The following is a 22,330-nucleotide window of genomic DNA, read 5'->3' as shown; positions in this document are numbered from 1 at the left end:
TAATGGGGGTCACAGTGAAAACATAAAATTGAGTAGGGATCATTAGGCATAGGGAAAGATATAACAGTTTAAGATTATGATCAGATAAAGGAAGAGGAATGTTTTTAGTTGATGTCAATCTCAGTGGGAAGTAGGCGGTAGATGGCCTCTACCTGATATTTGGCTTGAAGCTGGTATAATTGTCTGACTGTCTCCTCGAACATTACAACATGTCTGTTGTGGTTGAGTGTGTATGTGAGAAGGGATATACTTAAGAGTCACAGGGACTATCTCTGTCACAGATAATCTCTACTCCTTGCCATTTTACAATTTACTGTTCATATCATTGTTGTTCAGTTGCTTCAGTCATGACCCACTCTTTGTGATCCCATTTGGGGTTTTCTTGGCAAAGATACAGGAGTGGTTTGTTATTTCCTTCTCCACCTCATTTTACAAATGAAGAAATTGAAGCAAACAGGGTTAAGTGACTTGCCCAGAGTCACACAGCTCGTTAAGTGTCTGAGGCCAGATTTGAATCAAGGAAGATGTGTCTTCCTGACTCCAGGCCTGACACTCTCTCCAGTGTGCCACCTAGCTGCCTGCGTACACATTGGTCCCTTAATAAAGACCTTCATTTCTCACAATCTCGACTTAATCAATCTAAAAACAAAACAAAAAAAATAAGTGAAAAACACAATAATGTTTTCTGGCAGGATAATGAATTTTTTTTAGTGTCAGAAATCTATCTGTAAAGTAGATAGATTGCTATAAAAATGTTTTGTATAAATTATGGTAACTACTATGTATTACCCATCTTCCTTAGGAACTGAACAGGACCTGTAGAGCTATGCAGCAGAGAATTGTGGAACTCATCTCCAGGGTTTCTAATGAAGAGGTCACCGAGGAATTGCTGCATGTGAATGATGACTTAAATAACGTCTTCCTCAGATATGAGAGGTGGGAACTTTTTTTCCCTCTGAAAAGATTGTTGGCATAATATCTTAGGGATTTTCTCATAAACAAAGGGGGAGAGAGATTAGAAATGGAAAATACTCATTAGAGATGCTAATTTGTCACCAGATGACAGGTGAAATGCATCTTATTCTCCTGGGAATTGAGCCATAGGAAATTGATATGCAGAATTAGTATTTGCCCTTTATACATGCCATTAGGTTTCTGTTGATTTTTCTTCCTCTTGTTCTCTTTCCACCTGGCTCTCCTTCCTCCCCCTCTCCTCCCTCCCCCTGCTCCAGGTTTAGGGAGTTGGGTAGGACACAGGGCTTTTGTGACTTCTAAGTCCCTCTCTTAGCTATTGAACCTTTTCAAAGCTTGAGAGGGATAATAATCACTACTGAGAAAAAGGATTGGCTTTTAAATGCTAGTTTGTCTAGAATGTCCGGACACAGAGCCATTGAGAGTAATAAAATTCTGCCTGTGGAAAAGAAAGCAGAAGGGAAAAGGAAAGGAAAGAAGAGAACCTAAGCCCCGTCAGATGCAGTCGTCCCGTGGGTTGCTTTTGCTTAACTCTTTCTTTGTCATAAGGAAGAATTCATTTGGGGTAGGAGGATATCAGGATATGATATAAAAAACAAAATACCTTTATAAAACAATTTAACAAAAGAAAAGAAAGTACATACACCATTCTCTGCTTTCCTTTGTCTACCTAATGTAGCTGAATACTAGCAACAAATTAGGAGTGTCCTTTTGCTCACTTAAAGACCTCACTTGGAAAGAGTTCTAGTTTACAAATATAGGCTTAAACAGAAGACACAGTGTCAGATACTGTTATATTGACCTCTCTGACTTGTCTGTAGCCTCCTAGAATCCTAAAAATTTAGAACTAGAAGAGATCTTAGCTGTCATCTAGTTCTGGAGTCTAGAGAATATGGATAGATTTTAGGGGATCTGTGAACTTGGGTGAAAAATTCCATCCTTATTTTCACTATCCTTTGGTCTCCTTTGTAATCCTTTGCACTATATTTGTACATTAAAGACATGATTCTGAAAATAGGTTTCCCCAGACTGCTGGAGAGAACCATGGTGCAAAAAAAGGTTAAGGACCCCTGCTTTAGTTCAACACATTCATTTTCCAGGTGAGGAAATTAAGATACTAAGAAGTTAAATAACATGCTCAAGGTCCCATGGCCATCTGGTGGAAGTCAACAAGCATGTAATCAGAATGAGGGGCATTGTGATGGGGTAGAATGAGTACTGGATTTGGTGTTAAAAGCCTTGGGTTCAAATCTTACTACTGTCGTGACCTGTGGTTGTTGAGTCATTTTTCAGTCACATCCAACTCTTCATGACCTCATCTGGGGTTTTCTTGGCAAAGATACTAGATTGGTTTGCCATTTTGTCCTCCAGCTCATTTTATAGATGAGCAAACTGAGGCAAACAAGATCAAGTGACTTCCCCAGGGTCACACATCTAGTAAGTGTCTGAGGTCGGATTTGAACCTGGAAAGATGAGTCTTCTTAACTCTAGGCCCGGCACTCTTATCCACTGTACCCCCCAGCTCCCCACCTGTGTGACTTAGGGCAGGTCAGTTTCTCTAGGCTTCACTTTCTTCATTTTTAAAATAAAAGTATTGGACTCAATCAGCTCTACTTTATAACCCACTGATTATCAACCAACTCACTTGGCGGCATTACTCTTTTTACTACTACTATTATCATCAGTAACAACAACACTGGTAATATATCGCAAGCCCAGTAGCTGCTCAGGAAGCATTAATTGATTCTGATAATTCCATCCATTTACATAGTACCTACCTCCAAGAAGCTCAGTGAATTTCCCAGCTCCCAGTTTTTATAAATCTGTTCATCTCCTCAGCATTCCAGTGTATTGATTGGTAGGGATGGGGGAGCTTGGAGTGTACTTTTCATTCCCAGTTTACAGAGAAATAAATCACCACACTTAGTGTTGGGAGGCCTACCAGTGGTAGAACCTGCCACGTATGCAGTAGGTACTTCATAAAGGTCAGTTGACTTGAAGCAACGGGGATAAATTCTAGGTATCAGGAATTCCCAATCTAGATGGAAATACTTGAGATGGCACCCTCTTTACAAGAGATTTCCTTTTCTGTATTATTGATGTGTGCATTCTCAGTCCCCTTCTGTAGCATGTGACACAAGAGAGTATTAATACCTGAGCATCAGTTTAAAATCTGCCTCACTGCCATATTCCATTTTTGTGACTCCCTCAGAGATTGAGGCCACATTGCACTAAAGAATTATCCCACCAGGGCAGCTAGGTGGCACAGTGGATAGAGCACCAGCCCTGGAGTCAGGAGTACCTGAGTTCAAATCCGGCCTCAGACACTTAACACTTACTAGCTGTGTGACCCTGGGCAAGTCACTTACCCCAGTTGCCTCACCAAAAAAAAAAAAAAGAATTATCCCACCTGGATTTTACTTGGAAGATATTTCTTTTTTCCTTGCTAAGAGTATATAAGAACAGATACCCAGTTTAGAAGTTATCCAGACCTTGACATTCCCATTCTTTCCTATAAAAATCAAGATTGAAAGCACAACATGAGTTTTCTCACATTGATAAGTGTAGGAAGGAAGTCACAACAGGCTGATAACAGACCAACTTTAAAATAACCCACAGAGGCCTCTTTCTCCCCAAGGTGGAGAGGTATAGAAAAGTGGTGCAGAGCTTTTAGCTACTAAATTTCCTCTTCGTTTTCTGTTCAACTATAGGTTCTTATACACACACACACACACACACACACACACACACTCTCTCTCTCTCTCTCTCTCTCTCTCTCTCTCTCTCCATCTTATTGAACAACTTGGCATGACAATGGTTTGGTTGTGGATCAGAACAGGTATGATTCTATACAAACTATCCCAGTTAATCAGGCATGTTAATCAGGCAGTTAATCAGGAATGAATGACAGCTTCTTGTTAGGACCACACAGTGGCTGCTCCCTGGCTTTCATGGGTCATTTCAGGAGGTGGGGGTCCCAAAAGTCTCTGTCTCATCTTTGTGGACTTACCCATTTCCTCAAAGAGGTGGATGGACTAACCCACTTAGTACACCCCAAATAATTATAGGCCCCTATCTTTATCCAATACCTTTCTCATTGAACTTGGGGTGGGGGTGGTACATATTATAGGCATTAACTAATTATTCTTTACAAGAGTCCTGTGAAATAGTGAGGAGGCCCAAGATTGTTACCTTCATTTTGTAGATAGGATGCTGAGGTGCCCTTGGGTCACAGAGAGAGAGGTAACGGAGGCTGCCAAAGCTGGCGTGTCTGTAGTCTGATAGTGTCTGTGAAATGGTGGGTATTGCTCATAATGAACTAATTTTACACACCACCCCCTGATAAACATGCACCCAAAAATACCCTGCCTTGATGATGTGAGATGTAAGTCAGAATCTGCATCTGTTTGCTCTGGGATGCCTCCTTACTGCCTCCCTCCCCCAACTCAGGAAGGCCTGTGGAAATGTGTGTTTGTGTTCCCTAATGAGGTCCCTAATGAGAACTGGGGGCTCCTGCCCTCTGCAGGGAGTGCCAGGAGCCCTCCTGTCTCCCAGACAACCCAGAGCTCCCTCACACCTAAACAGCTTAGTAGTTTGTTGAGTTTGATCCCTCTCCCCTTTTGTTCTTTTTTCCCCCTCACCCCTACCAGGTTCGAACGGTACAGGTCAGGTCGTTCTGCTCAAAATACCAGTAACGGAGTAAGTATCATTTCAGAATCCTTTTATGCAGAAGAGGCTGGTTCTACCTCCTGTCATATCTTGGTGGTGGGCTCTTTCTCCCACCCCTGGTCTCAGTTGTTTGCACTTAAAGGTGTTTTGGGGCAGTGAAGAACACAAGTTGCCCAAGTTGCCAGTATTCTTGGGGAGAACCACAGTTGGAGATTGATTTAATGGATCACAATCAGGAAGAAATAATTTGACAGAAAGAAAGGTAGCATGGGGAGGGGTCGCAGAGGGCAAAGGCCCTCTGTTCTGAAATTTGAGGATACAACATCATGCCACAAAGTCTCATGGATTGAATACCTCTAACTTCTTTTTGTGCTCAGCTCATTCTTGTGCTGGTTCAGGGGCTGGCAACCTTTCACAAGCAGTACACCAGGATTTTAATCCTTCTTGTTCTTGTGTGATAAGGAGTAGAGGATTCCTGGTGTGCCCTGGCCACACTAAGCTGGGGAACAGTGAGGGGATAGTAATGATGGCTACCAGCCTGGAAGCCACTAAAAACCAGAAGACTGTTGAAAATTGGAAAATGGGATGCATGCCCCTCTTCTAGTTTGTAATGACCTATGCCACAAAAAATGTGGAACAAGAAGCTCACCGCCTTTCTAATATCCTGACAGGTCCTTAATGAAGTAACTGAAGATAATTTAATAGATCTTGGTCCTGGTTCTCCAGCTGTAGTGAGTCCAATGGTGGGTAACACAGCACCGCCATCTTCTCTTTCCTCACAGCTAGCAGGCCTGGGTAAGCATTTTGTTTAATGTCTTTTCTTTTCTTTTTTTTTTTGGGGGGGGGGCAGGGAAATGAGGGTTAAGTGACTTGCCCAGGGTCACACAGCTAGTAGTAAGTGTCAAGTGTCTGAGGCCAGATTTAAACTCAGGTCCTCCTGAATCCAGGGTGTAAAAATTGGTCCCCACAGGGGCCGGTGCTTTATCCACTGCGCCACCTAGCTGCCCCCCATGTTTAATGTCTTTCTGTGAATTTCCTCTGTACCATCATACCCCATTAGAGGCCATATTCTTCACTGATGTTAGGCAGAGATTCTAGATATCTGCCCACTTTTTCTTTCCAGTTAGAAGAGCGTGGGCATAATTATTTTTCTGAATTCATGGTAGAGGTTGTTTGTGACCTGTCCATTTTGTACCTCACCAGCTCCATAGCAACTTTCCTAATCCTCTACTGTTTTTTGTATCAGTGAATCATCTTTAAAAATTTAAATAGATTGTGGTAGCTAGGTGGCGCAGTGGATAAAGCACCGGCCCTGGATTCAGGAGGACCTGAGTTCAAATGTGACCTCAGACACTTGACACTTACTAGCTGTGTGACCCTGGGCAAGTCACTTAACCCTCATTGCACCCCCCCCCATTTTAAAGTAAATTGTAGCTACCCTAAAATGTAAACAACTCACTAAAACCTATGATTCATTTATCATAAAACTGTGAGAATGGTTGCTACTGTCATATGTATAATAGTAAGTTATAATTGTAACAAAGGGAACATGCTTGGATTTGCCCTTCCTGGGAGGTGATATAAAGTATGTGCAGATATTTCCCTCCTGGTTCCAGCAATCCAGCATGGGAAACTTTGGGAGCCATTTTCCAGCCCTTATAATTCATAGGCTGCTACTATATTGTAACAAAAAGTCTTCTACTAATTGGCTGTAGAGTGAAAAGAGGTAGTGACTCAGAGTGGGGCTGACACAAAAGAAATTGGGGCTTCATGTGTCCATGGACACACAGTGGCTGGGTGAGAAATGGGTCATCTGCCTTTCCCTCACCTAGCAGCTGAAAATAGCCCTCATCACATGAAGCTGTCAAGGAAAAAAGACTGAGAGATTGGCAGGTCACACCTTTTGTATGTACCCTCAGGTCCCACTCGACCACCCTTGCAGCCAATAAGAAGACTTTGCATCATCACATACTACCAGCCCCTGAGTCATCCTGGCTGGAAACAGGCTCTCGAGTTCCTCTTGTTGGATTGAAACTAGGCAGAGAATATTCATGTGTGCTCTGTAAAATCTGCCACCAAGGACAAATCTGAGCATGCTGCCACTGTTACATAATGAATATCAGATGAAAATAAGTACCTACAAGCTTTTATTATTCCATTCTCTTTTTCACCTTTGTTACTTGATCTGTTTGACCTTGGACAAGTCACATAACTCTTGGGCCCTCTGTGTCCTGATCTGTAAAATGAAGAGTGTGGACTAGATAACTTCTAAGATCCCTTCCAGCTCTGAATCTGTGATCCTGTGATCCTTCTTACTGGTCTTTCCCTCCCCTTGCTTCTGTAGATTGAATCTTTCCCACTTGCTTACGGATTGAAGATTGAAATACATTTATCTTCATCCAAACCCCATATCCCCATACCTGCAGCTTATTCCTTGCTCACTGAGCATCCTAGGAGTGAAACAGGAAGTACTCAAGTCTATAATATATAAAATGTTTACCTCAATTCATTTTGCTTTGGAGGAAAGTGGTGTGTCTGTGACCAACATTTAACTATTGTCATCTTCAGACTTGGGGACAGATAGTGTCAGTGGAACCCTCAGCTCTCTCCAGCACTGTAACCCCCAGGATGACTTTGATATGTTTGCCCAGACGAGAGGAAACTCCTTGGCTGAACAGCGTAAGACGTAAGTTGGGGGCTTTTTTGTAGGGCACGATAAAGAAATTGGGAGCAAGAGTAATTGACTCAGTCTTGGGTAAAATCCAACACGAAGGGAGCTTCTATTCATACAGAGAAGCATGACTACCCAGAACTTTAAAATGTAGGGCTGAAGATTTGCCATCTGATGAGGACATTGAATGGAATTCCCTTTCCCCTCAGTGGGAGAGTTTGTTTGTTAGCAGTGTGTTTTCTCCTATCTGTCACAAACAGGGACTTTTTTTTTTCTTCCCCTAAATCACTGTTCAAAATAAAGCAAACCTCGTGCCCTGCCCTTGGAGATTATTTGCAGCAGAGTGGGGTACCACATGAATTGGAACTGCAACTGAAAAAAGAGTTTTCCACACAGTTATATAAATGTTGGTGAAGATCAGGACAAAGTACCTCCTGATCTCCCACCCAAACATCAGCATAACTGGGATTACAGATTTGGAAGCTTGCAGTGTTGCTTCTACAACAAGCACTTTCCTGGATTCTTTCACCCTTTTTGACTTTTTATTTTGCTTTAGATTTTTGTCAAGATTGATCCCAAATTGGGCGGCTAGGTGGCGCAGTGGATTAAGCACCAGCCCTGGATTCAGGAGTACCTGAGTTCAAATTCGGCCTCAGACACTTGACACTTACTAGCTGTGTGACCCTGGGCAAGTCACTTAACCCCCGTTGCCCCACAAAAAAAAAAAAAAAAGATTGATCCCAAGTAGGGGCAGCTAGGTGGCGCAGTGGATAGAGCGCCAGCCCTGGATTCAGGAGGACCTGAGTTCAATCCAGCCTTGGACACTTGACACTTACTAGCTGTGTGACCCTGGGCAAGTCACTTAAGCCCCATTGCCCCACAAAAAAAAAAAAAAGATTGATCCCAAGTAGAAATGCTTTCTCATTCCATCTTTGTCTTCCCCTCAGGGGCACCACTGCCCTTTGCTCATTAAGGAGCCCTGGATCCTATTTTCAACAACCTTCTTTAAGTCCCCCCCCCTTTTTTTTTTGCAGGGCAATGAGGGTTGAGTGACTTGCCCAGGGTCACACAGCTAGTAAGTGTCAAGTGTCTGAAGTCAGATTTGAATTCAGGTCCTCCTGAATCCAGGGCAGGTGCTTTGTCCACTATGCCACCTAGCTGCCCCCAGGTCCCTTTTGACCAGAAAAAACCTGAGCAACTAGGTGGCATAACAGATAGAGTGCTGGACTTGGAGTCAGAAAGATCCAAGTTCAAATCCTACCTCAGATACCACCTGGGTGACTCTGGGCAAATCACCTGACCTCTCTCGGCCTCACTTTCCTCATCTGTAATATGCATCTATGTCATGGAGTTATTGTGAAGACCAAATAAGATAATGCATGTAAAGCACTTTGCAATCCTTAAAGCACTATGCAAATATTAGCTATGGGCATATTCCAGGGTTCTAAAGGCAAAATTACTCCATCTCTCTCCTTTTGGCAACTTCACTGGAACAAAGTATTTGTATAATAGAGAAAAGACAAACGGCTGGGAGGGAGGGAAGAAGAGACCGTCTATCATAGTCATAGACATGATGGTTCCAGAGTCCCATTATTCATAAGCCTTTTTTCTTATACCTGCAAATGTGGTTTCTTTATCTTTAATAATAATTAGCATTACTTTGACTTCCTACATAAACCCACTCTCAACCACGTTTCATAGCACTGAATTCAGACGTCCTGTTATTGCGCCTTTGAAGCATCCCAGTGAGATCAGGACATGATGTTTTTCAGATGAGGGGAGAAAAGGTCTCACAGGAAATTAAGACTCAGGCACAGTGAGAACCTAACTCTTCTCGTTCCTGTCAAATATCAATGAGGCAACAGGATCCCTTAACTTCTCCCCAAACAGAGCCAGTGGGTAGACAGACCTTCTTGTGTATTCAAGAAGGGGGCTACATTCCAAATGGTTCAGAACAGAAACTGACCACAAGATCCCTCCCAAACCAGTAGTTTGAACTAAGACTGCTTGCTCTGCTTTGTTTCCAGAGTCACTTATGAGGATCCCCAGACGATGGGAGGACTGGCCTCTGCATTAGATGTTCGGAAACAGAGCGCTGGAGTGGTAGGTTTTTAAACCTGTTTCCCTTGTGTGGAAAGAGGACATTTGAAAGCAAAGCCAGCAGGAAGAAAAGAATGATTGAGTAAATCCAGCCAGATAAAGGGAGAGCTCATTTTGGCAGTGAACAGGACCCGAGTGATAGGCCCTTCACCAGGCTGCGGGAAAGAGCTGTTAGCCCCATTACACTATAGTGCCCTTAGCCTTCAGCCTCCAGGTTGGACTTCAGCAAGAGAAAAATCCAGTGCTACAGGCTGCTCAGAGATACTGTATTTGAGCAGAGAGATACTCACAAGGAAGGGCTTTCTTTATTGAAGGGGTACTTGGCACTGTTCACATGGTTATGAAGCAGTAGTGATCTTGTTTGAGGTAGCTGTCTTGAGACATTTCAGTTTTTTGAGTTTGCAGAACAAAAAAGGAAGAAGAGCTGGGTATGTGAATGGTCATGACTGTTTACAGAATTGAAGGGAGGAATTCCCAGGAAATGAAATTTCTAGTAGAATTTGGGAAGGCCCTTGATTATAAGTATCAATCCTCACATCATGTGACTTCTTACAAGGGATCAGATAACATTGAGAAAAATGAAGAGAGGTGTTTCTTTGCTAATTTTGTAATTCTTTACATTGCAAGATAAAACTGAGTTTTTAGGCTGTTTCAGAAAACCAGAAAAGTTAAGTCAGGGCTTTCTTTAGGCTACTCTGCTTATTTAGCATCCCCTCTCTATGCCCCTGTGAGGGCTGAGAGGTAGCTATGAGTGTGTGTGTGTGTGTGTGTGTGTGTGTGTGTGTGTGTGTGTGTGTGTGTGTGTGTGAGGTGGGGGGTGGGGGGTGGGGTTACAGAGGCAAGGTACAGCTTGGTAGGAAGCCTTCCCACAGGTCCAGCCTGGTATAGTATAGGTCCATTCATTTTAAAGGAAGGATTAGAAAAGGGCACTGGCCTACTTACTTACTTATAGCAGGTCACCTAAATGAATTCTCAGACATACCATACAATAACATTCCATTCAGTTTTGCCTCCTGCAGAAAAACAAAACCAACAACAAACATAGACCCCCACCAGGATCAGAGCAGTGTTCCTCTTACTATCAGCCACTAGGGAGCATGGAAGAGCTAGTCCAACATCTGCCTGTTGGCTGGGGCTGTTTCATAATAACCCTGGGCTTTGCTTCCCCTTTAAGGTCAGTGAACTGCAGTAGCCCGAGTCAGGTTGCCTGACCCAGAGCATTTTCAGTTCCCCCTTTTTTTTTTCTCTTTGAAATGTAGAAAGCCAGGAGGGTCTAGCTATTTTTTTTTAATTGAGCTAGCATAGGACAATTAATATTTAGTATAGAAGAACCCACCCAGCTTCTGAATCACAACTTTATTGTCTAGAAATGAAAGCTTTCTTTTCTTATGGTGATCACTCTGGCCCAAGCTGAATTCATTAATATCCTCGCTAATATCAGCAGTGCTGGGAGCAAGGAGCAAATGCTTTCTGTCATGCACACTGGTATGAATGATACTCTGGACCCAATGTTTATCAGTTCAGAAGACTTACATCATATATAAGGCGTCTGGTCAAAGTGTTTCAATCCTAATAGATTTGTGGATATAATGAACTTTAGCCTGCTTAGGTTAGTGGCTTGAATTGTCCCACTGTTTTCAAAGGTCCTGATGTCTTATCAAATGATGCTGTTTTTGATGGCTTCATGTTTATATTTCTTGATTAGAATAAGCCAAGGGTCTGGCATGTGTCAAGAGACTTGGAAATGATATAAAAACAGGTTAACTATCTAGGAGGCCTATCACTCTAACTCAGTATTTATGGCGATACCTTAATATTGGGATTTTCTTCTTGCTCACTAAACCTTTTTTCTCTTTTACAGAGGGGCTAAGGGAAACATTGTGTGTCTTCGTGGGTTTTTTTAATTGAATGCATAAGTGAATATGAAGAGTAACTTTTCTTTCGCTGCTGCTATACTATTAACTGTTTTGTCATGAGTATTGCTGTGATTTCTTTCTTTCTGGGACATTTCTTTTCTCTGCCCAGAGGAGAGATAAAGGTGGGAACTCTGACATGGAGCCTATAGACAAGTGGCTAATTACACAAGGAATGGTGAGATATCACCAGCAAAAGCAAAACCCCTTCTTGTCCACCCCCCACCCCAACTCCCCCATCCCTACCTTTGTAATAATCATCTCCTGTTTACCTTCCCCAATCTACTGAACCTCTGTGAATCAGACAGTACAAGGTTACTTTTGAGAACCAAATTTCTACCTTTATTATAATCCTCTTAAACTAGACTTCCAGCCTAGGAAAACACCTGGAGTGCTTTTCTGCTGCTATTTATGCTGTCATTAATGATTTTTAAAATAAGCTTGGGATGGGCAATGAATCCCTCTTCTTCCTTTTACTGTCTTGATAGCCATATGCAGTATCTGCTTTTCCAGGATAAACACAAGTTTTGCTGGTGATTTAGTTCTGGGAGGTGGTACCTTTTAAAGGAACTAGCTCAAAGGAAGGGAATCAACAAAGAACATTCACATTACGCATGCATTTTGAAAACCTGCCATTGAGATGAGCTCTCTTTCCTTTTAAAGTGCCCTTGGTCCTTACAACTAAACAGATATTGACTTATAAAACATAAATTCCTTGCTTTCTGCCCACGGCTTCCATTATATTTGACTTTGGGGTAGCCATTTTACATCTAGTCATCAATACTTATTGAATTCCTGCTACATACAAAACACTGTTTTAGGCAAGTTTAGATGTAGAAATGAGGGAGCTTACAGAGATAGTGAAAAACTAGGAAAGCACGGTCCCTGAATTCACTGGGGCTGAAAGTCTTGAAGGAGGCAGGAAGAAGAAAAACCGCTACTTATGAGGACACCAAAAAGACAGTGAAATGTCCAAGGGACATGCGACAATTGGAGATAAATAGGGTTTAAATTAGTGTGATTTTCTTGACCTTGGAAGGGTTTACCTCTCTAGAATTTTGGAGATTAGCTCCTACTCCAGGTTGTTCATTGGAACTTCTAAATTAAGCTTGGTGGAGAAGCAGAAAGGCTTTAGGGGTAGTGAGAATACTACTCAGCAATAGTTTGAGTAGTCACATTTAGTGGCTAGTATTTTTTTTTAATTGCCCTTGGAAACCCCTAAAATATAAACCAATATAAGCTCGTCATGTCATGCGAGAGAACCAGGGAACTCTCGAGTGTATTGAAACAAACTACATTGATCCATTCTAAGTTGGACCAGTTCTTCTACCTATTTGTGTGTGTCACACACACACACACACACACACACACACACACCTGGGAGTTAGAGGGAAAGGTCAGGAATTTCCTAATCCCATGATCTCTTTGTGACTCCATACATTTCTCCTTTTGCTAAACTGGAAGGATCCATTCCCTTTCCCTACCTTTATCCTTACTATCTTGCCTTGTGGTCATTGATCCTGTAAAAAAGGATACTGCAGCCTTCCCATAGACAGCCCTGCTGGCTGAGTGAACTGGAGCCAACATATGCCTCCGCTGACACAGGCTGCTTCCTAGCTGTTTAAATGCAGTAGAGTTCTCTAATCTCCCCCATGCCCCTTAAGACAAAACCAAACTAACAGTTAGTTACTTTTAACCTGGTGTCTCTTCTGCCTGACTGTAGTTTTTGTTACTGTTTTTAACAATATGTATTAAATGCTTTGCCACTATTTACAATAGAATGGAAAACCTCAGTCTTTCTAAATCTCCATAGTACAAGTTCTTTATTTGGTAACTTTTTGTACTATTGAGTGAGAATAGGAGAAACAGCCTTAGCTCCGAGTCCGGGCTGGGGTTTAGGGAAGAATTTTACTATCTCTTTTAAAATGACACCAGTTATATAAGTTGCAGAATTAAGTGAAATCCTCTGATCTCAGAAGTTGATAGACAACAGGTTTTGAGGGCTTTGTACATTTCCCATTCACTTGTTCCCATGTAACTTTGCCTTTGCATTTTGCTTCTCTCTTTCCCATTTTAGCCCCTTGTCTTTATCCAACTTTAAAAAAAAAAAAAAAGATTGATTGAATACTCAGCCTTGTTGGGCAAGGCACTTTGGAGGAGATAGAGCTACGAGATACAGTTCCTTATAATCGAACCTACCATCTAGTTGAGCAGATAAGACGAAAGCTTGAAAGAAAGTTAGAAAGCAATTTGAGATTTAAATAGCAGCTCAGGGCCAACAATAGAAGAGATGTTACCAGGCTAGGCATGATTAATTGTGAAAGGAATGGTACAGACAAATAAGTGCTACTGGAGTCCAAAGGGAGAGAGTCCTTTAGGTCAGAAAAGCTTCACAGAGAAAGGGGAATTTGAGTCAGGCCTTCAAAGATTGATCTCTCGTTTCTTTGGTTTGTTTTTATCGCCTTTGTCATCGGACCAATCAAACACAAGGAACAAAAATGGAGTCTAGGCCTTTGTACATATATCAAGAGTCTGTGATTTTGTTAGTGCTAGGGCTCTTGTGATTGATGCCCAATCACAGCCTCTCTGTGATTTAGTAGGTGGTCTCCAAGAATTGCTATGACTTGAAAAACTCAGCACCCTGCACGCCAGGTAATCAGATGAGCCTCTCCAAATTTGGCTGTTCCCGTCCTCCAGTGACACATACAGATCAGCACTGGAGCTGTAACACAAAGTCTTTCCACCTTGATAGAACTTGCTGGAATTATTCCTAGCATTCTTTTTTGATGTTGTTGTTTTTGTTTTGCGAGGCAATAAGGGGTTAAGTGACTTGCCCAGGGTCACACACAGCTAGTAAGTGTCAAGTGTCTGAGGTCAGATTTGAACTCAATCTACTGAATCCAGGGCCAATGCTTTATCCACTGCGCCACCTAGCTGCTCCCACTTGCTGGAATTATTGTCCCATCGATCCAGACTTTGAGAACCCAGTGTCACCTCAATGAGGCAATCAGAGTAAGATGTTAGTGAGGGGGTCCTCTGGACACAGTCTAAAGTAAAATGAATGCAATCCTGACTTTTCTTAACTCATTTCCTAACCCATTCTAGTAATCGCAACGTTTAGCTGGAATCAGAGCCCAAGACCCCAGAAGCCTAGAATGTTAGAGTTAGAAAGGACACCAGAAACCATTTCATCCAACTGCCTTATTCTACAAATAAGGAAACCGAGGCTCAGGGAAGTGTTGCATGGGTAGTGCAGACAGGCAGAATTAAGACGAGAGCCGAACTCAAGGAACCCTAAGGATGCTGCTCTTTCTACTACCATCCAGTGGATGGTAATTAAGTTGCTTAAAACATCAGAGCATTTACTTTAGAAAAGAAACCCTATAAATGCTTGGCCCCAGAGGGTAGAGTTAGCAGCAATGAGTGGAAAATGAAGAGAATCCATTTCTAACTCAAAGCACAGAAAAACTTAGAATCATAGCTGTCCCCAAATGTTGTGGGCTCCCTATGTAGTAAGTTCTCCTTCCATAGATGTCTTCAGCTAGAAACTAGATGACCACTTATCAGAGCAGGTCAAGAGGGATTCCTATTCTGGTACAGGTTGGATTGGAGCTGAGGCATTGTGGTGTAATGGATAGACTTAGAGTCAGAAAGACTTGGAGTCAAACCCCATCTCTGATACTCACTAACTGCGTGACTATGGGCAAGTTGCTTGGCCTCTCTGGGACCCAGTTTCCTCATCTATAAAATGAGTTTAATGATACTGGTAGTACTTATCTCTTTTTTTTTGCTTTGTTTTGTTTTTTTGGTGAGGCAATTGTGGTTAAGTGACTTGCCCAGGGTCACATAGCTAGTAAGTGTTAAGTGTCTGAGGTCGGATTTGAACTCAGGTCCTCCTGAATCCAGGGCAGGTGCCCTATCCACTGTGCCACCTAGCTGTCCCCTGTAGTACTTATCTCGTGGTGTGGTTATAAAGTTTAAATGAGATAGTACATGTAAAATGCTTTACAAACCTTAAAACATTGTATACATATCAGTTATTATTATCATCATTATTATGACCCCTGCAATCCTTTCCAGTTCTACAATGCAGTGTTTTCCTGGTCTATCAGTCCCTGGAGAATAGAACTGTTTCCATTCCTCATCATCAATTTCCTCTGAGTTATCTTTCTACGACCACTCACAAGGAAAGAAAAACTTGTTTCTCTTTTTAAAACAGCCACCTGTTCAACATTGGGGCAGCTAGGCAGTGCAGTGGATAGAGCACCAGTCCTGGAGTCAGGAGGACCTGAGTTCAAATCTGGCCTCAGACTTTACACTTACTAACTGTGTGACCCTGGGCAAGTCACTTAATCCTCATTGCCCTGCCCCCCCCCCCACCAAAAAGACATACAGCATTATAAGAGATTGTTTATTAGGATAGGAGGTTCAAATAGTAGCCTGTGCGAACCAAACCTCTGCTGTATGTCTATTAACAAATATACTACATAGAGATCCCTTCCATTAGAAGGGGAAAGTTCCTTAAGAGCAGGGACCATCTTATTTTTGTCTTTGTACCCCCAGCAAGTATTACTCTATTTCTGTGGGCCCTTTATAAATGCTTGTTGAGTAAATGAGTGAGTGACCTTTCATACTTTTAACTACTTCATTCCAGCAATTTTAGTCATTTGTTTCCCAAATTAGAAAACCAGCACACTGAAGAGTTGAGCGATTTGCCTTTTAATTATAGAATCCTAAAATGTTAGAGTAAGAAGAGACCTTAGAGTTCCTCCAGTCCAACTCCCTCGTCCAAACGATGGGTAATGACTTATTTAGGTTCATACAGCTAATTAAGAATCAGAGTCCAGCTCCCCTGGGTCCCAGTTATAGATTCCTTTGGATTATTGGATTTAGAATGATAGGGAAGCTTAAGAGGTCATCTAGTCTAGCACCATCCTTTTATAGTAAAAGTAAACATCGAGTGCTTATTTCATTACCTTGTGCAACATGTTTTTCTTTGCCCTTATTTCAGATTTCACTTTAAAAACACCTGTAGGCATTTAATCATTTGGATTCTGCTATATGATTTGCACATTACTTAGCTGTTAAATCAAAAGTCTTCCCCATGCTGTAACTTTTGGAGTTTTCAGGAGAACTGAGGAGATTCAGTATTAAACTCATTTGGTTCTTTTGCCATGCTAGCTGCTGTCCCAGACTCACTAAAAGAAAAAAATATATAATTCCTCCCTTGAGTAACTAATTGGCATGGGAGAAAGAATGTTGGAAGGCAGCTAGGTGGTACAGTGGAGGAAGACTCATCTGTCTGAGTTCAAATCCAGCCTCAGACACTTATTAGCTTTGTGACCTTGGGCAAATCACTTAAACCTGTATGCTTCAGTTTCCTCATCTGATAGCAGATCACTCCAGTATCTTTGCCACAGAAACCCCAAATGGGGTCAATGGAGAGTCAGACATAATTGAAAAATGATTGAACAACAAAGAGTGTTGGAGAGGAATTCACAGAAAAGTCAGGAGCAAGTGGATACACGTCGGACCTGTGGAAGTAACTTCTTGAAAAAACTACATAGCCTAACAACAACATTTTTTTTGTCTCGGAGAAAACTTACTATTGTAAGACAATAATGATGGTTCTTGTTTCTATAATAGTTGATGGCTTATGAGGCATCTTTCTCAGAAACAGTCCCATGAGTTGAGGGAGGTAGTGCAAATACCGGGGTAGACCGAAAGTCATGAAATCACAAAGGAGTTTCAGAATTTAATAACTTCTTTATTTTTTGTTTTTAATTTATAATATAGCAGCATATATAGTATATATAGGAAATAAGTATGTGTCTATGTCTATATAGGAAATAAAGAAAAAATAATTTTCAAAAAGTTATTTACACACCCAACCCAACCCAGAACAAACAAAATTTCCCTTGTAACAAAAAAGTAGAGTCAGACAAAGTAAACAAGTATTATTGGCAAAAATGTAGTTCTTGTTCTGTAACTCTGGTCCAACACCACTCTGTTAAGTGGGAAGCATGCCTTATCAGCAGTCCTCTGGAGTCATGGCTGGTCATTGCATTGATAAGAGTTCTTAAGTCTTTCAAAGCTGTTTTTCTTTACAGTGTTTTAGTTATATAAATTATTCTTCTATTTCTGTCCATTTCATTCTGCATTAGTTCATACAAGTCCACCAAGGAATCCATCCCTTTTATTTGTTCGATTATTTTCCAAATAATAGGCACTGTATTTCTAGTTCTTTGCTACAACAAAAGGTGCTGCTATGAATAATTTGTGTACATGTGAGTGCTTTCCCCTTTTCCTATTATCTCATTGGAGTAGTGGTACAGACATACCTCAGAGATAGTGTGGGTTTGATTCTAGACCACCACAATAAAGTGAACATTGTAATTTTTTAAAGAAGTTATTTAAAAATCAGACCCCTGGGGGCAACTAGGTGGCGCAGTGGATAGAGCACCGGCCCTGGAGTCAGGAGTACCTAAATTCAAATCCAGCCTCAGACACTTAACACTTACTAGCTGTGTGACCCTGGGCAAGTCACTTAACCCCAATTGCCTCACTAAAAACAAACAAACAAACAAAAACACTCAACAAAAGTCAGACCCCTGGGGGCAGCAAGGTGGTACAGTGGATAGAGCACTGATCCTGGATTGAGGAGGACTTGAGTTCAAATCTGGCCTCAGACACTTGACACTTACTAGCTGTGTGACCCTGGGCAAGTCACTTAACCCTCATTGCCCCGCAAAAAAAAAAAAAAAATTAAATTAAAATCAGACCCCTTCATGACTTTTGGCCCATGCCTATCATGCCCTAATGAGATAGATATTATTATTCCCACTATCTAGAGATGGATGTATAGACACACTAAAACACTCAGATGAAGTGACTTGCCCAGGGTCACAGAGCTAATAAGTGATGGAACAGGGACTCAAATCTAGGGCTTTTACCTCTAGGTTCTGGGTTTTTTCACTGTATTATCCAGGTAGGTATGAAAAAGGTATAAATGTGATGTAGATATGCATTAATTCTTAAGCTATCACTGTACCTGTTTTCCCATTTGAGATGACTCTACTTTCAAAGCAATAATTCTTGAGTATCAGCATTTTATAAATGCCCAGAGGTAGAACATCCTCATTTAAAAAATTTAAAAACTCTAGAAATTGGCACCACTTATGTATGTGCATGTATATATGAAAGAAAAGCATTTGTCAGCTAGCTAGAAATTAGCGTACTTTGCTTGTGTCGACATTACTTTCAACATAATCCTTGTTGCCCACATTAAAGGCTCTTAGCACATCATATCAGGTGTTTGTGCCTGGAAAAGTGATTAAATGATGCTTATACTTTTCCTGCTTCGTTCTGAGGACTAGATGTTGAGAGGTTTGGGGGTCTGTTTTCTTTTTGTTTGTTTTAAAACTTTGGATGGGAGAGAGGTTTGACCATTCAAACTACTTACGTTCTCAGACAGTTAAATAACCCTGTAGGTTGAAAATAAAAAAGCAACAGACAAAATTTATGAATTTGATCTTCGAGGTTGACAGTTTTAACACAAAGTGACTTTGGGTGTGACTGTGCAGTTTCTGGTTATTAAAATAGGCTTTTAGAGATAGAAGAGATCCAGAAGGTTGTCTAGCCCTAACCCTTTCATTTTACAGATAAAGAAACTGAGCTTCAGAGGTGAAATGGCCTCGCTGAGGTCACACACTGACTAGTAAGAACTAAACAGAATGAGATCTGGTTAAGTTCTTAAGGGTCCAAAGATCCCACCTAATTCTTGTCAGACACCTCATTTGGATGCCATATATCAGCTTTCAAGGATATATGATCATCTTACCATTCATTTCTAGTTACTCTGGGTTGAAAGAATCATAGAGTTATAGGTTTTTTTTTAGAATGCATAGGCTCCTCAAAGGGGTATCCTAACTTTACAAGTCTTAACCCCCGTTTTCTCAAATCATCTTTTGAGAGGAAGTTTCAACCAGTGGACATATGATGGTTAAGGTAGCGTTGATAAATGAGTTTTTCCTTTTCTTTTTAAAGGTCAGAATGTTAGCCTTTAATAAACACTGGGACAGCAACTTATTTTGTTATTTTCACTTTATCCTTTCCCAAAAGTGTGACATTGAGATGGAAATAAGTCAAAATTGGAATTTCCCTGGAAAATAGTGGATTTAAAATAGAATCCCAGGTCACCTAGACACTGAGGATACAATTTGGTATATAAGGCAGATTATCTTTGATACCAGAACATAACAGGGTCAATTAAAGGCAATTGACTAATTCCTCCAGGCTTTTAGCCAGCACTTTATTCATGTGGCTTCTTGGTGTAGAACTTCCTTGGCTTTATATCACTTTTGACAACAACTTCAATATTTTTAACTGAAGACATTTTTCAAATTGACTACTTTGAGATATTTGGCATGACAGGCCTAGATATTGGAACCTATCATGCCCTAATGAGATAGATCTCAATATTCTTAGTTATGGCAGGCTCCCCACCTCTGACCAATTATCCCCAAGTTACCCATCACCTAATGTCTTTCCTTAACTTCAGAGCAACAGATTTAACTTCAAAACTAGAGTAGGAGCTCCAAAGACATTGTTGTGATTAAGAACTCCCCTCTTTTTAGCCCCTCTCAATGAATACAAAGAAAAGCCAACCTGAAGCTCAGAGGTTCTTTCTCCTCCTGGACACCTCATCTGTCTTCCAACTTGCAGGGAAATGTGCATCTCACTCTCTAGGAGGGATTCTAGAGCCCAGGACAAGGCCGCTATTTCCTGTCCTCAGAACCCCTCATCTCTTTATCCTCTTGTTCCATCCCATTCATCCCTCCTGATGCCCTTCCCAGCAACAAAAAGTTTCACAATGCCTTTGGCTGGGCGAATGAAGGGCCAGAAGCAATCTTCAAGCCTTTCATTTTCAGTATTGGCTACCCAATGTTAACTTTGTCCACAGGACCATTGTCTTCCACTATCATTAACAGCTCTGTAGCCAGACCAGACCTGATAGCATCTCAAGTCATCTCAGAGATAGGAACTTCCATCAGTGGGTTCCAGACTTTAATACTGATGGTGGCTAGTGACTACCAATGCAGCTGGTATACATTTACAGGTTGCTTAGTTGGTTGGTTAAAATCCTGAATTTAGCAAAAGTCCAAGATACAGTGCCTGAGATTATATTTCCAGTATTGAGTTTAGGTGATTCCTTTCAGTGACGGGAATAAGGAGTCAAAAAGTTATCCATTTTAAGAACATGTACTGCCATCTCTTCCTCTTCCCCTCTAGCGTCCCATTTGGTTTGCTCCACTTTTTATGATTTCTCCCCTGCCAGCCCCTGTTTGGTTCACCCTGCCTATTTATAATTTACCTCACATGTTGCTCTTACATACTTGGTTGCCTTTTCAGCGCATTCTTACGTTTAAATTTGTGTGCCATGTTGGTCATGTTTTGCTCGGTGTATTTTGAGTTTGGTTGGGGAGGTGGGTGGTTTTTGATTATTTAATTTTGTACCCGGTATTTTGTTTTCTTTTTGCCCTGGCTGTTTGTGGGTTTTGCCTGGCTCGGTGGCCCTCTTTGCTGCATTCCATAGATCCCTGTTGCGCAGTCCTCTGTCATGGATGACATTGAGGTGTGGCTCAGTACGGACCTGGTGAGATTTTGACTTTTATATTTTTTTTCTTAACCTCCTTTCTCTGAAAATGGGAGTTACACATTTCATGTACTAATGAAAGCATTTAAAAAGTTTGATTTCCATAGCAGGTAGTCCACATGGTGTCTGCCCTTCCAGCTTAGCAGGGTGCTTACACTTGAAGTTCCAGTCAGTCTGTAGTATATTCCAAGTCTCATATATGATTGAAAACTCATTCTCCCTTCTTCCCCCTCCTGTTTACTTGTCACCTTTTCAGGGTTGTTTTTTTTTAATCTCCGTCAGGCTTTTCCCCCAGAATGTCTCTTTGATTTGTAATACAAGTTTATAAGACCCTTTCCTCCATGAGCAGTGTTTCTATCATGACAAAACCTATAGTTGTTAAGAATGTAGGAGGAGGGGCAGCTAGGTGGCACAGTGGATACACCACCAGCCCTGGAGTCAGGAAGACCTGAGTTCAAATTCAGCCTCAGACCCTTGACACTTACTAGCTGTGTGACCCTGGGCAAATCACTTAACCCCAATTGCCTCACCAAAAAAAAAAAAAAAAAAAAGAATGTAGGGGGAAAATTGTCCTCTCTACCTTTAGAAATTACATCATAAATGAGATGATGAGAAAGACCTGATTACATTCTTGTTTCATGGAGAATTACTCCAATATCTGGACTGTCTTCAAACAAATAGTTCCACCATGGAACTATCTGCATCAGCACCCCATGAACCAGATGTCAGAAGGCACAACTATTTTAGTGACTTTTAACTTCTTTGCACTAATGTCAGATGAATCCATGACAAAACCAGACTAAGACCTCTCCCACTCATCTCAAGCTCTGCTACCTATGCCATCTTCAGAGAGAGGAGACTTTCCAAAGTACTTCATTGACAAATAGACCAGTTCCTAAAATCTAACGCAGCCCATCATTTTTTTTCCATGAAAGTACAAAATGTGGCTTCCTTACTAATCAGGGGTGCTTTTTGCTTCCCATTTACCTTTCCTAAAACACTTCACATTATGGTTTTCTATGGCAAGGGAGACATGTGGTATGAAAATAAGTTCCATGGGAGTTTATTAATTGCCTCTAAGCTGATGATTTCTACCCTGGTATTATAACCCTCCAGGGTGGGCCCAATTATATCCATGAGTGTAATGAAATTCTCAAAATGAAATAATTCTAATTAACTTTAATTAAAACTTCTAATTAAAAAATATAGTAAGTATTCGAGGGGATAGTAGCATGGTAAGATCCAGCCAACAATAGTGGTATTTCACAATTTCAAAAATGCTGGGGGAGCAGCTAGGTGGCACAGTGGATAGAGCACTGGCCCTGGATTCAGGAGGACCTGAGTTCAAAT

The 22,330-nt window shown here is 41.3% G+C and overlaps 1 protein-coding gene across 3 annotated transcripts in view; it reads left to right on the top strand.

Moving 5' to 3' along the window:
* The window catches only part of TOM1L2 (target of myb1 like 2 membrane trafficking protein), a 166,665-nt gene that overhangs the window by 129,640 nt on the left and 14,695 nt on the right, over nt 1-22,330 (top strand). The window contains exons 8-14 of one of the 3 annotated variants that reach the window (XM_043975339.1): nt 803-936; nt 4,623-4,671; nt 5,313-5,436; nt 7,210-7,327; nt 9,340-9,415; nt 11,438-11,503; nt 20,921-20,980. In XM_043975339.1, the coding sequence (XP_043831274.1) occupies nt 803-936; nt 4,623-4,671; nt 5,313-5,436; nt 7,210-7,327; nt 9,340-9,415; nt 11,438-11,503; nt 20,921-20,980 (627 nt within the window). The remainder of the gene's footprint in view (nt 1-802; nt 937-4,622; nt 4,672-5,312; nt 5,437-7,209; nt 7,328-9,339; nt 9,416-11,437; nt 11,504-20,920; nt 20,981-22,330) is intronic. The other 2 variants (XM_043975340.1, XM_043975341.1) reach the window with 2 other exon arrangements.

This window comes from Dromiciops gliroides, chromosome 1 (assembly GCF_019393635.1).
Source record: "Dromiciops gliroides isolate mDroGli1 chromosome 1, mDroGli1.pri, whole genome shotgun sequence".
In the NCBI taxonomy this organism is placed as follows: Eukaryota; Metazoa; Chordata; class Mammalia; order Microbiotheria; family Microbiotheriidae; genus Dromiciops; species Dromiciops gliroides.
Note: the sequence above shows the minus strand (reverse complement) of the source record. Positions and strands in the feature narration are given on the sequence as shown.